Source organism: Aotus nancymaae, unplaced genomic scaffold, assembly GCF_030222135.1.
Source record: "Aotus nancymaae isolate 86718 unplaced genomic scaffold, 86718_ANA_hifiasm-v0.15.2.pri h1tg000008l, whole genome shotgun sequence".
In the NCBI taxonomy this organism is placed as follows: domain Eukaryota; kingdom Metazoa; phylum Chordata; class Mammalia; order Primates; family Aotidae; genus Aotus; species Aotus nancymaae.
Window position 1 is genome coordinate 61,729,618 of NW_026988419.1, and position 16,114 is coordinate 61,745,731.

General features: G+C 42.9%; 1 protein-coding gene across 10 annotated transcripts in view; it reads left to right on the forward strand.

Annotated features, from left to right (window-relative positions):
* RAPGEF4 (Rap guanine nucleotide exchange factor 4) overlaps positions 1-16,114 on the forward strand; it is a 368,276-nt gene that overhangs the window by 221,888 nt on the left and 130,274 nt on the right. For all 10 annotated transcript variants that reach the window (XM_064373398.1, XM_021668976.2, XM_021668977.2 and 7 more), the window contains 2 exons: positions 8,956-9,028; positions 13,544-13,563. In XM_064373398.1, the coding sequence (XP_064229468.1) occupies positions 8,956-9,028; positions 13,544-13,563 (93 nt within the window). The remainder of the gene's footprint in view (positions 1-8,955; positions 9,029-13,543; positions 13,564-16,114) is intronic.

The window sequence follows — 16,114 nt, forward strand, 5'->3', positions numbered from 1 at the left end:
TGTGGGTAAAAAATAGGTAGTATATTATAAAAATTATTTAAGAAAGTCTATTATTTAAATTCTTATTTTCCTGCAGCTCCATTTAGCAGAAGATCAATCGGTGTGTTTTGGGTCATTGTGTGCCTATCAGCAGCCTCAGTGATGTGAAGCTGTAATGTAGAAAACATTCTTTCTCAAAGATGAAAACCATTTGATTGGAAAATTTCATCAAATATAGTGGGGGTCACTTCATCCTTGGTTTATTGTTATAATTACCATTACTATTATTATTACTGCTATCCACAACCATTTACTAAATGCCTGATATGTGCAGGGAACTGTTACAGATTTTATTTCTCATCCTCACAATGGTCCTGAAAGATGGTGCTGTTATCCCAGTTTCCTTACCCAGGAGACTGAGGTAAGTAACTTACCCACACTCACACAGGTAGCAAGTGGTAGAGTTGGAATTGAGACCCTAGTCTTGTGTGATTTCAATGTCTGCACACTTTCCATAACATCAGAGGTTCTTGGCTTTTTCCGCTGAAGCTTCGAATGCAGAGGAAATCAATACATAATGCCTGGGGTCTATACCCTTTGTAGCTAGAAGTAGCCAGCAGCCAGATCAGAATTTCTTTGAAGTCTCATGCTTTAATCTTTAAAATTTATGCAAATTTAGCTTTCTACTCCATAATATAAAAGTATAAAAATAATCCTTTAAACTACTTGACATAGAATAAAATTTGAGCTCCAGGAAGAGCTCCTGTTTATCGTCTCACATCCCTTTCTGCTCTGCTGGGTCCCACACCGGGTGTCTGCACACCTCAGTTGCGAAGGTCAGCACTGCACTGTGATGCATCTCAGTTAAATTCTTAGTGCCAATATTCTTGATAAACCTTTCTGTTAAGGTGCAAACTGTCACTTGGCCAACCCTCAACCATAAAAGTCAACTTAACAGAGGGTAGAGTCCCTAACACTTCATAGACAAATCCTAAATTGGTCTTTGTTGATTCTTCATGGAGATCTTTGAGTGACATCTGTCTGGCTGGAAATTTGGAGATGATTTAATCTGGTGGTTTGTAAATTTTTGTTTTTTAGGAGCATAAGTCATTTTTCAAGTGAAAGTGTTCTTGGAGCTCTAATTTATAAAATGCAAAAGTAAAGACACTCTAGTGACCATCAAGGCTGAAGGCCATGCTTGCGTGGTGTGCCCTCACCTGGGGGTAGTCCAGGGACCCCAGATTCTGCAGAATGGATCTAATTCAAAGCACTCATTTTACTGATGGGGAGGCCGAAACCAGAGAGCTTGAGGGACTTGTCTGCAATGACCGAGCTGATTAGCAGTAAGGAGCCAAGCCTGCCAAGTGCCTCTAAGACCCTTGAAAGTCCTTGAGGTTTTCTTGTCATATGAAGAACTGATTTCCTAACTGCTGGGAAGGAGTGTGCATGAGTCCTCCTGCTCCGGGCCTCCCACACATATTAGCATCATGGCAGGATGACCTCATTGTCAGGAGTGAGACTGGTGTCCTGGGCCTCAGAGACAGAACTCAGTCCAGACTGGTGACCTGCTGCACAAGCCGCCCCACCCCTCAAAAGGGCCTTGTAGAAGCTTCTCTGGACATGAGCAGGGTGCTCTGTAACAAAAGCCGAAGCCCTCCCAAGTGTTGCTTGAGGCATGCATCCTCAAGGCCACCGTGCAGGAGTTTTGGAGTTAACAGTAGAGCTCACCATTCCCTTCTCCCCATCAAAGCTCTGATTCAGTGTTCTGCTCTGTTCTTCACCTGACTGTTGATTTACCTCTGCTAACTCTATCATTTTAGGACTTGCGCCAAAGACATAGCTCTTTCCCAAGTGCATATGGCAATTTGAAAAATGACTGAGTGAGGTCATTGACATTGTTAAGGTGTTAGAGTGTGCTAGGACCCAGGGAAAGGGTTTATGGAGGTAGTGCGCCGGGGCCCCAGAGAGGACATTGTCCAAGAGCTCAGCCAGGCCACCACACACCCCCACAGCCACAGTGTGGAGGGCATGGAGGGGCCACATAAAGACCTGCTGGGTCACCTCTGACCCACTGCTGACCTCAGGTTTAAGCTGACCTGTGCTGGCTTACATGTGCGGGCCTTATTAAGCAAGGCTTTGGCAATCCCCTTCAGTTTCATTTTGATTTTCAGAGAACATGAAGTGACTATTAAACTTCTATAAAGATATGAATTGCTCCACAATCTAGCATTACTGATATGGTCATCTCTCTTTTATATTTTTCAATTCATCAGCTAAACACCAATAAGCCCTGCTAGAAGACTGCCCAGTATCTAACTCCCCAAATCCCTCTACCTCAGGAGGATATTATAGTGGAAGGGAATTACCCCACCTCTGCATGGGATAATCTAAGAGAGAGGACTGTCTGCTCATGCCACTGCGGGCATGACCCTTGCTGCCAGGTGCCATGCACGCTCTGTGATTTGGCTGCAGGCCAGCCCCACCAGGCCAGCCCCTGGCTGGACAGACACAGTGGGTGATCCCATGGCCTCAGTGTTTGCTCAGCCAAGAGTGCTTCAGGCTTGGGCTCCCAAAATTCTACCCTTGGCCCTCATCTGTTTCAGGCCACATAGACATAGTGCCATCTAGTTTAGCAGTTGTCACTGTGAAAACCTAGAATCCTCATTCCATGTTCCTCTCCAATAATCTCTAGACAGTTTCTCCATTGCACCCCATAAACACAAGTAGTATTTGCATACCACTTTGAGGGCCATAAACTCTACAGCTTCCCTGTTGAAGGTGGCTCAAGGTAATCTTCCAGCCCTGCTTATTCATTGTAGAAGCCAGATCTTCCAATTGTATACGTTTAATCTCTACTGTTTCTTTTCTCTATTGTTGTCTAACCAAACACACCACATCTAGTGTCATGAAACAACCACCATTCTGTTACATGTATGGATTCCCTGAGGAATCTGAAAAGGGCCCAAAGGGATGGCTTGTCCCTGCTCCACACTGTCTTGGCCTCAGCTGGGAAGACTTGAATGGCTGGAGTTGTTCTGAGCACCTGGGAGCTGGAATCATTTGCAGGCTTCAGAGGCTGGCCTCAGTTGGATTGTGGAGCAGAGCACTTCTGTGTGGCCTCTCCGTGCAGGTCAGCTTCTCATAGCATGGCAGATGGCTTCTGAGAGGCAGCACCCCAGGAGAGAGCATTTAGAGAACAAGTGTTCCTGGAGACTGAGGTGAAGCTGCACGGCTTCTTCCGACCTAGGCTGGGAAGTCACACAGCATCACATCCGCTGCATACTATTGCTTACAACAGAATCACATAAGTCAGCCCAAGTTCAAAAGGAGGGGAATTAGATGCTCCATTTTGGTGAAGGAAAGAGAGTGTCATATTTCAGGAAAGCATGTGGGATGAGAGATAGTGTTGTTCATCTTTAGAAAATGCAGACTGTGTCAGTCCGCTGTCTGACCACAACAGTTCACAACCCCTCTCACATCCAAAATGCACTCTGTCCTTTCTTGAGACTCCCAGAGTTTTTCCTGTTATGGCATCAACTCAAAGTCCAGGATCCCATCAGCTCAATCAAATCTAGATGTGGATGAGGCACCTCAAATGCTGTTTCTCAGGTACAGTTACCTGACGATGCTTCTTCTCAATCTGAGACCTGTGAATGAAAGAGACAAGTTATGTGTCTCCCACAGCCAGCAAACAATGGGTATAGGGGATAGGGAGACTGCACCAGACATTCTCACTTAACAAGAGGGGAAAGTTGGAATGTGTGGCACATAAGTCACCAGTCCATAGCGATTCTGAAGTCCAGCTGGGCAAATGGCATCAGGTCCTTGATTAAGGTCCAATTCTACTTCCTGGGAGTTATTTTCTGTGGCTTCTGGTTTTTCTGCCTTTTTTTTTTTTTTTTTTTTTTTTTAAGATAGAGTCTTCCTCTGTTGCACAGGCTGGAGTGCAGTGGCATGATCTCAGCTCACTGCAACCTCTGCCTCCCAGGTTCAAGCAATTCTCCTGCCTCAACCTCCCAAGTAGCTGGGATTACAAGTGCCCACCACCACGCCTGGCTCATTTTGTATTTTTAGTAGAGATGGGGTTTTACCATATTGGCCAGGCTGGTCTCGAACTCCTGACCTCAGGTAATCCACCCACCTCACCCTCCCAAAGTGCTGGGATTACAGGTGTGAGCCACCACGCCCAGCCCTCACTCTTCTTTAAACTGTCACCAAATCTTCCCCAGCCCCATCAGGCTTCCTTCCAAAGTTAACGCTGCACATCTTAGGTTTTGTTGTACCACCACCTCACCTTCAGGTATCAAATTCTGCTTCCATTATCTACTGCTGTGTAGCAAACCATGCCAAACTTAACAGCATTTCCCAACCATCACTTTATCATGCTCGTAGATTTCTGTGGGTCAGGAATTTGAGCAGGATGCTGTGGGAATAACTTGTCTTTGCTCCATTATACCTGGAGCCTCATCCGGGAATACTTGAATGTCAAAAGTGACTTGAGTGGCTGGAGGTGACTTGGCTGGCTGGGAGCTAGAATTATCTAGAGTTTTCTTCACTCATGTGTTAGCTCCTGGGTTGGAATGATTCCAAGGCTGGAGTCAACTGGGAGGGCTGACCAGAGTACTCATAGATAAGCTCTTATTTTCCCTAAGTCCTTCCTTTACAATTTTTTTTTTTGACTTTGATTGTTTGTATGGTTCTTTGTTTTGTTTGTTTGCTTGATGTCTTACTGGTAGAACCCCTTCTTCTATTTCATTTGAAATCTATTAGATAATTCAATAATACATGTGAAATAGAGAAGAATATTAACTCTTCTGGAGTCCCATGGAATGGAAGTCAAAAGTTCTAAAGAATGAATAGTGAAAACTAAGTCTCTCCTCTGACTGACCCTCAGCCATCCAGATCTCTTTTTCAGAGACAATCCTTGTACTACTTTCTTGTAGATAGTGTAAACATTTACAGATCTTTATGTATATTCACACACACACACACACCTGTTCTTTTATTCCCACAAAATGGTATATACATCATGCTGTAGTTTGCTTTTTAAATTTAAAAGCAATAGATCATTCCATATCTGTATGTGAGTAGTGCTGCGTCATTCTTTGACATGGCTACATACTATTCCAACAGCATCTGTTTATCAAGAAATAACACATCATCATCTCAGAAAGTAACCCAGTGTCCTCTACTAATGGGTAATTTGGGTAATTTCCTCTTTTGTTGTTGTTTGGTTTACTATTACATACAGGGACATGTGTTTGCATATGTATTCAGGTATTTCAGGAAACTACCGAATCTGCCCTCTGAGGGAGTATCCTAGTTCAGTCAAAGGAAATAGTTTTGGTTTTTTTTTTGAGACAAAGTTTTGCTCAGTTCTCCAGTCTGGAGTACAATGGCAAGATCTTGGCTCACTGCAACCTCCACCTGCCAGGTTCAAGTGATTCTCCCACCTCAGCCTCTGGAGTAGCTGGGATTATAGGCACCTGCCATCATGTCCAGCTAATTTTTGTATTTTTAGTAAAGAAGGGGTTTCACCATATTGGCCAGGCTGGTCTTGAACTCCTGACCTCAGGTGATCCACCTGCCTCAGCCTTCCAAAGTGCTGGGATTACAGGCGTGAGCCACCGCCTCCTGCCAGAAATATGCATTTTAAAATTTGTTAGATCTAGTCACTATCCACTAAATATGAAGGAAGAGAGGGAGGGAGGAAAGGAGAGAGAGAAAGAGAGAGAGAAAGAAAGAGAGAGAGAAAGAAAGAAAGAGGAAAGAAAGAAGGAAGGAAAGAAAGAAAGAAAGAAGGAAAGAAGGAGAAAATTATATAAAGAAAGAAAGAAAAAAAGAGAGAAAATTACATAGATATTTCCAAATTGCCTGGTTGTATCATTTTACACTCCCATAAGCAATATATGAGAGCCTGTTTTCTTCATTCTCATCAATAGTATATTAGCAAACTTTTTAAAACTTTGCCAATTCTGACAGGTAAAAAATTATATTGCACTGTAATTTTAATGTGCCTTTCTGTTATGAGTGAGGTTCTGCATCTTTTCATATGGCGTTTTCTTTTATGAACTCTTTTTTAAACTTGTGCTTGGAAGATGAAATGCTGCCCAAAGATCAAGCAATATGCAAATAATTTAGAAATCCCAATTTTCTGATACAGGTTTTATTCTAGTTAGCTGTTTCTATCCTAATTAATATGGGGCCTTCTGCAGGGCGCTGCGTAAGAATCAGTCTCCCAGCTTTACTGAATGTTTATTAAAAAGTGCCCCATCGATTTGAAGGATTGACTTTTAATTTGCAAGTATAAATATTTCAACCCTGATTTGGTAGTCTCCACTATACCAAAAGCTGTTATGCTGAAACCCATGTTGTCTTATTAAATGAATTATTTTAAAAATTCAATTCAGTAATAACATGAATGAGACAATTAGAAAGTTTGACCATCAACTAGATATTATGGATAAATTACATTTTTTAGCTGCACTAATGGTACTGTGGTTTTATCTGGGGAAAAAGGAATTTTTATCTTTTAGAAATTCCTGCTGAAATAATTATGGATTAAGTGATATGATATCTGGCCAGACACAATGGGTCAAGCCTGTAATCCCAGCCCTTTGGGAGGCCAAGGTGGGTGGATCGCTTGGAGTTCAGAAGTTCGAGACCTCCTAGACAACATGGTGAAACCCTGTTTCTACCCCCCCCCCCACACACACACACACACACTAGCCAGGCATGTCGGCATGTGCCTGTGGTCCCAGTTATTCTGGAGGCTGAGGCTGGAGAATTGCTTGAACCGGGGAAGTAGAGGTTGCAGTGAGCTGAGATTGCTCAACTGCACTCCAGCCGGGGCAACAGAGTGAGACCCTGTCTCAAAAAAAAAAAAAAAAGTTATCTGAGATTTGCTTCACAATAATTCTAGAAGAGGTAAATGGATGAACGTGTAAACGAAATAACACTAGTCATGAGTTAATAATTACTGAAGTTGGATGTGGAGTATGTGATATTTTATTTCTATATCTGTTGAAATTTTCTAGAAGCATTTAGAAATTCAACAGATAAGTACTAAGTTTTTATTCCATGCAAGGCATAGTTACCTGTGTTGAAGAAAATAGACACTTCGCAAGTGCACAGGACCTTGTTTGCTTGTTCTCTGCAGGAAGTCTGTCCTGAGATACTGTACACAGTCGATGCTCAGTATACACAAGTCCTGAAATCCAGCCCACACACTCCTGCCCACAGGGCTGCTCTATTCTCTGTTCCCACTAGTGGTGACCCTGATGATGTGCCCTACAAGACTGCAACAGAGCAGGTGCTATGGGGCTTGAAGGAAGGTGAAGTCCCATTCATTCAGGATCAGGAAGGTACTTCTGGGGAGCTCACAGGGATTTACATTAAGGTGCCTGAGACAAAGAACATCCATCACACCTAAGACAACATTTCTAAGCAAAGTGAAATGGCCCCTTTAACAGGAATTATTTCTTTTAGGAGCCTGTTAGGGAGTTGCTAATGGTAAGAGGAATCACTCAAAAGACTATCAGGGATCACGAAACCTTACAAGATAACCAGTGCTCATCTGCTCTCTGGGCCTGTTTTATTTAGAGTCCAGAATAATATGATGCCCAGAAATGTGCTGCTTAATGAATGCTCTCTCATAAAGAAGAAGGATGGTATCATAAGAAAGAAGAGAATCAGAATTAGAAAATTATCAAAGGAAATATCAGGAATGCAGGGTGATATACTGGTCCTCTGGTTATGTCTGAGTGATCACTTAGCTCAGAGGCTGGGAAAATCAGGGTTTTAACGTTTGCATGCAGGTGTTGGTATAGTTGCCTCAGAATGAGAAGAAAAAAAGGTTTTTAGAAAAGCTAGTTACATCTTGACTAGAAGAAGGCTCTTTTGAGAAAGCATCAATGTCACATTACAAACGCCATTCAAATCTACCAAATGGGCCAGATGGTTGCCCCAATACTGCATGCTGCCAGCTGCCCATTGCTACAGATGAAGTCTTTTCTGCTGACGTTTGTGCAACCCACAAGCACACTATGGAGTGTTGATTCTTTTGATGCTATTTAACCTGTATGTGTCATCATAATTATAAACCATAAATATACATGACACCACGCAATAAATAAAATTGCCCAGCTTCCATTCTGAAAGGGGAGGAGACTGTATTTATTACCTGAGAAGAGAGGGTGGCTAATATTCATTTTGCATTCTCTGTAAATGTCACTCCTCTTGAGTTGGATGCTCTAGATGGCTTCATTCTCCCCAGGGCTTATCCCTCCCAAACAGCACAGACTCCTGGGGCTAATACCTTATGCTAAGTGCCAGGTTTTAGAGCAAGCCTGGACCAGAAGTCAGGCAGATACAATTCAGGGGAATCCAAATAGTTCTAAATTAAGCCAAACTATTTTATTTGACACATACCAAAAGTTCTTTGGAGGTCACATAAGCAAGCAGGTGTACGATGTAAAAGGAAGTAGGTAAATGGAAGTGAATCAGATTCTTTCAAAAAAGACATTTTTCTCAATATGCATTTCTTTTTGCTTTGAAAGAAGCTGATTCAGTGCCATTCACCTATTAAGTAGGCAGCACATGTATTTGTATCTGCATCTATAAAGCCCGAGTGCCTTTTCCCTCTACAAAAAGCTGAGCTTGTGTTTGTGGAGTTGGGGAGGGGTACAGGGGGTGCTAAAAATCCCACACAATTCAGACAGCCACAAATACATAAATGAACTGGCAGAGATAGAACCCCTGCCCCCGGGCACATTCAGTCTTATTCAGGAAGACCTGTTTAGAACACAACGTCTTTATTTCAGCCCAGAGACCCTGGCGAACGCATTCCATGGCTCTATAAATACAAGACTCAGATGCTTCCTGACACCCAGCATTTCTGCTTTTTAACATGTAAATAAATGAATGCTCAAAGCAAGTAAATATCTGTGTGTTGAGTTTACAATCTTGTCTTTTCAGAAATATCGACAGTATATGGCAGGACTTCTGGCTCCTCCTTATGGTGTTATGGAAACGGGCTCTAACAATGACAGTAAGTGGAAAATGTGAACATTCTGTATCTAAAAATTTGTCATGTGGTGTGTGTTTTATGTGACAAAAAGTATGTCCTACACCAGCTTGTTGGAGTAAGTCTGCAGACTCATTTGGGGATAAACAAACCTGCCAGCTCACAATGGAGATATTTTTAAAGAAATGGTCAATCTAGTATTATTCTGCAGTCTTAGCTGGTAGAGAGAGGTATGCTCTGGTGCCAGCTGGAACTTCAGCGTGCTTAGAATACTTTCCCAAAATATCTATCTGCATCTTATAGTGAAATCCAGTGTTCTTTCTGTGCCCTTTTAAAGAAGGGATGCACGAACTGTATTTGTCTCAGTCCCATCTGGATACCTGAGAGCCCCACCTCTTGCTTTTTTTGACTCTATCGATCAAGGGGAGAAGCAGGGTGAGTCATTTATTTAATCTTCTAAATCATGGCCTCTTCCAATTCCAGGCCTTTGTGGATTTTAGATGCTCTTACCACACACACACATGAAGTGACTATGGAAGGCGACATACAGGTTAATTTGTTTAACTGCCATCATCATTTCACTAGGTGTATGTATATAGAAACTGGGTATCGTACACATTAAATGTTTTTAATTTAAAACACCCAGGTCTTTTATGAGAGACCAGTCTCTGGCTGGTCAGCAAAGAAAGGATTTTTTTCTCTGTGGTACTCTTCTCTAGTGGGTCTCCACTAGACTCAGAGAAACCCGTGTGTCCCCTGAGTCTTTTGATCTGTTCATGCGTGTTGGAAATACGGTTTGCGTTTGTTACCATCGTATCTATGAGTCTCCTTATGAAGCTCTTGTGTGTGTACGTGTAACAAGATTCCAGGTCCTGGAGTCTTTGGAGCTATAGGGCTTCAGCCAGCAGACCCAGTGATGGAGCAGGCAGGGCCTGCATCTTCAGAGCCACAGCCAGTCACCGTTCACATCCACTTCCTGGATTCTGGAATTCCCACCCCCGTCACTGACTTGTCACTCGCTGCAAGAGATCTTTCTCCCCGCTGGACCAAGATCCTGAGTGAACAACCTCACTCTCCTCCCCTCATTTCACAGTTTCTATGCAGCCTCCACCCTGTCTCCCCCTTTGCCTTCTACTTTCCTGTGGAGTAGGAGGGTGGGAGGGACAGGGTCGTCCTTCCTTTCCGTTCTTGTTCCTGATTTCTTTCTCTCCTGGCTGAGCTAGGGATGACTGGCTGATTAAAGCACCTGAGTTGCAGTCCCAGCAGGGCTGTCTCCCAGCTGTGTGGCATCTGGAGTGGCACTTAGTCTCTCTGTGCCTCGGTTTCCTCAGAGGGTTGTAAAGATCCAATGAATCAAAATATGTCAAGTGTTTAAAAGGGTGCCAGGCACATAAAAAGCTCCCAAATAGCATTGGCTATTATTTCGTCACCCCTAGTCACTCTTCAACTCCTCGAAGTCTGGCTTTGCTCCATCCTTCTTGAAAAAAACCACTCTAAAGCTACCAGTGACCAGGCTGGAGTGCAGGGACATGATCTCAGTTCACCGCAACCTCCACCTCCTGGGTTCAAGCAATTCTTCTGCCTCAGCCTCCCAAGTAGCACCAATAACCAGACCTGTTCGTTCCCATTGTCCACTAGCAGACTCCATTCCGCCTTGGCTGCCGGGGGCCACTGTGGTATCCTGGCTCCCTCCTCTCAGTCTGGCCACTCACATTTTGGTCTCTTCCGTAGGTACTTCTTCCCTTCCCGTTAGTGAAGAGTTGAGCCATGGCTTCTTTCCCTTTCCTCCTCCATATTTACTTTCCTTCTCCCACGGCAATGCTTTACAGCAGCTGATACAGACACCTCCCAAACCAACACCCCTGTTTCATCCTCCCAGGGAAGCCTAACTTTCCTGGTGACCTTGGGTTCTCTTTCTACCTGGATGTCCTGCTGGCCTGTCAAGCTGGAAATGTTGATAAAGGAACAGATTTGGGAACAGATTCTGATTCCTGAGAAACCAGCCCCTCCAGAGAGGACTATTTCCAACAACTCCGTTGTTCTCCTCTTGTGCCCGGCTCCAAACCTCAGCCACTTTAGACTCTTCCTTTCTCTCGCCACTATCCCTGGAGGCCAGAGGCTCACCCGGGCCTGGCCCCTTCCTTTGCGTGTTCACAGTCTTCCTCCCAGTTCCTTCTGCAGCCACCTGGCCTCAGGCTTCATCTCTTTGGATTTATGACTCAACTGGCTGTGAACCTTCACTATCTCACCCTTGGTCTAGCCTAGACTTGATTGCCCCAAGACATTTTTTAACTTTTATTATGAAAAATTTCAAATATACAGAAAGTGGAGAGAATGGTACAGTTAACAGCCTTATTTTCATCACTTTCATTTAACTGATATCAGTAGTTTAGTACTTCAGTATATTTCTTAGCAGTAAATTAATATGCATTTTAATATTATTTTGCCATATTTTCTTCTAATCACAATCACATATACACGTCACACCAAATACATTGCCAGGCAGTCTTGAAAATAAAGACTTTTTTATGTATAACCATAGCACCATCATCACACCTAATAACTGGCATGATTTTCCTTAATCACATCCACCACCCAACCCATATTCAAATACTCCCAACCGAATGTCTTTATTGCTGATTGCTCAAACTGGACGTCAGTCAAGGACCATGCCATTGCATCTGGTGTTTATGTCCTAAACATCTTTTAATGTTAAACGGTCTCCTTCCCTCCTTTCTCCTGATCATATCCCTCTGCTGCTTCAAACCTTTCAATGGTCATCCATTGCCTGCCACAGAACATGAAATTCCAAGACTATTAAAACGTTTTGGTCCAACTGTTATGTTCCTGTGTGGCCTCAAATCACCTTTTCAGTATCGTTTCTCTACAGATACCTAATTTCCAGCTACTCATATGTGGTGATTTGTGCAACTGTGTATTTATCTTATTGAACCTGCTAGAAAGTAAGGTCCTGTGACAGTCAACCCTACTTCTTTCAGAAGGATGGTGGATAGGTGGATAGATGGATGGATGATTCAGGGTGAGCTTCAGAGTGCCAACTTGAGGCCATACTTTCTCTTTCTGACAGACCTGGGAAGTGATGGCGAGCCTGTTAATACTCTCTGTTCCAGAGAATAGCTCTCCTCTCTTTTTCCTACCTGCATTTTTATGTCTTGTGCGGTCCCAGGTGTGGGTCAAAGCTTTAACCAGGGAATGTTTCCAAAGTCTCTTACGTCCTCACTCCTCCTGCATTCTGTACTACTGCCTACTTGGATGAGCACTCAAGTTTTTTGTTTTTGTTTTGTTTTGTTTTGTTTTTTGAGTCAGGGTTTCACTCTGTCACCCAGCCTAGAGTGCGGTGGCATGATCTTTGCTCACTACAGCCTTAACCTCCTGGGTTCAGGTGGTCCTCCCACCTCAGCCTCCCAAGTAGCTACAGGTATGCACCACCATGCCCAGCTAGTGTTTTTGTAGAGATGGTTTTCGTCATGTTGGCTGGGCTGCTCTCAAACCCCTGGGCACAAGAGATCCACCCACTTCAGCCTCCCAAAGTGCTGGGACTACAGGCGTGAGCCACTGTATCCAGCCAGCACTCAGTTCTTTTCATGCTGATATTGTAAATCCTGTGTAGCCCCTTGTGTAAAAACCGAATGTCCTATTTATTCAGAATTTTGATTTACTGTATTTTTTTGGTTGCAAACCATCTCATACTACTCCACTAGTTTGAGAATAGGTGCCAGCCACCCATAAAAACGACCTGTGCTTCTGTCTCCTCTAGATAAGGTCACTTGTGCCTGCCAAACTGGAGGCATTAAGCTCTGCTGGGGCAGTGAACCTCCCAGTATGGTATAGCCACCCTTACCATGTCAGTCAGGGGAGGAGCCTGAAGGAGGTGAAAAGGAACAGGACTGCCTGTAGTAGATACTCATGCAATGTTTATAAATCAATGACAAATGAGGGAATGGATGAGTCATTAGCTTTCTAGCTAAGAAAACTGAGATACCCCTGGAAACGGCCTCTGTCATGCTCAGACTTGACTCGGAGAGAGCCGGAGTTTCCTTTGCTCACGATGGAAGTTGTTTTCCAATGTCTTTCATGCGCTACTTGCCCCAGCTTCAAATCACTGGAGCCAAGTGGGGTGGATTGCAAAGAAAATCATAGCAGGCAAAGCTTAGGAGTTGATGTGCCTGTCCAAAATTCCGAGTCTTCTGGTGCCTAAATCGGTGAAATTAATTGCTTTCATAGTGAAAATGAATCAGTGATGGGTTTTTAACCTCTGTGAAAGTAAAGCATATGGTAGAAGCAAAATAAGCCTGGGTTTTGGTGTCTGGGCATGTGGCCCTGCTCCTGATTCATTGATTTATTTAAGCAGCATTATGTCAATTTTTATATTTCTATGCAGCATTATGTAAGTTTTCATGGAAATGCAAATTGAAAACACTGAAATTTTACTTGGTTGGGTTCAACAAAATTTTAATTCCACTTTACTGATTGATTGTACAACTCATGCCCTCTCTCTGTCTCTTTTTCCTCCTTTAGGGATTCCTGACAAGGAGAACGTAAGTAGCTGCTCTCTCTATCTTCTAAAAATTGTTATAAGGTAAAAAATAATCATGGTAACCCTATCGGCAAAGAGAGCTCTGAACCCACATTCAACAGAGCAATAAATATTTTTTCTAATCTCATTCTGGCATCTTTGGCAAGTCACTTTGAAATAGCAAGGGGAGAATGTTGATTGCTCTGACATGGTCATCACATGTCCCTGATTTTAACTGGTCTGAAGAAAGGTTATTCCAGGGGCAAATGCTGCAGTTGCTAAGTGTTTTTTTTTCTTTTTCCCATGATGCATACATGGCAGTCAAACAAATCATTAGCCTAATAGCATGTAGAAAACTAGTTGTTTCTCCTTAATAGGAATACAAACTATGAAATTCAGGGTCAGTTGATGAATTTGTCTAATTACATCCAAGTGCACTAGTGTCAACATTTCTCTTTGGAAACTGAAAATAATTAATTGCTGTAATTGTTTCTATAAAACTGTATTCTTTCTGTAAAAGAGTAGAAGGTTTAGGACAAAGATTTCACCAATAAATAGCAAACATTCCAAGAGTGGTCATGGTTTAGTGGCATACCTTTGCGTGCAAATAATAATATTATTAATTCTATTAACTAGCATCTAAATGTACACAACAACATGGAAGGGTGAAGGATAGGAGTGTGCAGTGCTTGATCTGAAGCAGTGCTTGGTTGGCTCTCAAGATGTGTCACTTTATAACTGTGTCCCTTGATTGCTGTACCCAAGCGGCAGTGTTACAGAATTGTCACCCTTGTCTTTCTCTGCTTTCAGTCCCGTGTCTGTGGGAAGATATAGTCTCTGAATTCAGTTTAGATGATTTCTGTATCCTTTCTCAGATATCAGGCTCTGGCTTTCTTTGGCTCTTCCTCTTTTGATAGTGTTGGTTTTAAAAGGACTTGTTGGGAATTCTAGCTCACTGCTATACCACTACAAACTTGGGGGGGTTGTTTTTTGGTTTTTGTGTTTTGTTTTTTGAGATGGAGTCTCGCTCTGCCACCCAAGCTGGAGTGCAGTGGTGCAATCTCAGCTCACTGCAACTTCTGCCTCCTGAGTTCAAGTGATTCTCCTGCCTCAGCCTCCCAAATCACTGGGATTACAGGCATGCACCACCACACCCAGCAAATTTTGTATTTTTAGTAGAGATGGGGTTTCTCCATGTTGGCCAGGCTGGTCTTGAACTCCTCACCTCAAGTAATTCATCTGCCTTGGCCCCCCAAAGTGCTTGGCTCCCAAAGTGAGCCACCATGCCTGGCCAAACTTGGGTTTAAGACCTAGCAATGCCACTTCAAATGTCACACCAAAATTTACTTTGTTTGGTCCAGCAAAGGATTTCAGTTCCTCGCTGCGTGGCCTTGCCCAAGCTACTTGATTTGTCTAGACATCCTCATCTCCTCTTTAAAATGCGGATGTTACCTTAAAAGGAAATTATGAATATTGAATGAGATAATCTGTGGAGAAAGCACAGACAAGTAGAGGAGGCAGGCTTAGTAAACGCTGGGACTATTATTCTGTTTAGTATTTTCTCTAGCCTTGTATCATCTTCTAGCTACTCTTCACCTCTGAAAAATATCCTATCCTTTAATAAAGTAACTGTCCTTTTGCCTTTTATGGCTGTCCCTTCTTCAGTGAACCTTGCCATTGATATTTAGTCATAAAAAATACCTTTGTATGTTGAGTCAAGCTCTAGATAATCAGGCTTATAAAGATTCTAAAGCAACAAACTGATCTTGCCACCATTTTGGATATGGATGTCCCAAATTATCCATCCTACAACACATAATACACAAATGATTTCCCAAATAAAGATAATAAAAAGGCCTTGTACTTCCTCATCAAGAGACTGTCAGTGATGTGGGGAGCTCACACAGAATGTCCAAGCCCTGGGGGGGCTGAAATGTTCTAGGCTTCAAAAGGAAGCGCTGTCGCTCTTGGGCACCCGGTGACCTTTAGGTGGGACCCCCTGCAGTGGGACAACAGGCACAGGACTCCAAGCAGGGGCCTAACAGCTGTCATCATGTAGCTCACTTGGTGACAAAATAGGCATTTAAAGTTTGCAGAACAGTGAGTTTGTCAGATACAATGAACTGTTAACATGTTGTTCTGAAAGATTTGGGGAACAGGCCAGGCCGTCTCCCTAATACCAGTAGTAGTACATGCTTATTTGTATTTGTCTAGGCTATTCTAGGTCACATTCTCCAGCAAACAGAGAATTCTCTATTAGCACAAAGAGTAGATGTATCCTCACCATGTGTTATTAGGAAAGTTCTCCAATGCCATCAGTCAAAGTATAGCAAATGAGATGAAAGGCATTCATGAGCAGAGTTGAAGATCTAGAAAGATAAAAAGGAACCTAAGAGCCTTAAAGTCGCGTTAATGGAAAATGTTTCCTTTGTAGGAGACAAGTTGTCTTGTGATGGTGTCTTTTATCCTTTACTTTCTTTAACTACATGCTGGGCAATAGTATATTCCCCTTATGTTTCAAAACAACAATAAAAGCATTTAGATTATTGTTTCAGTGTCCAAACAGATTCTTT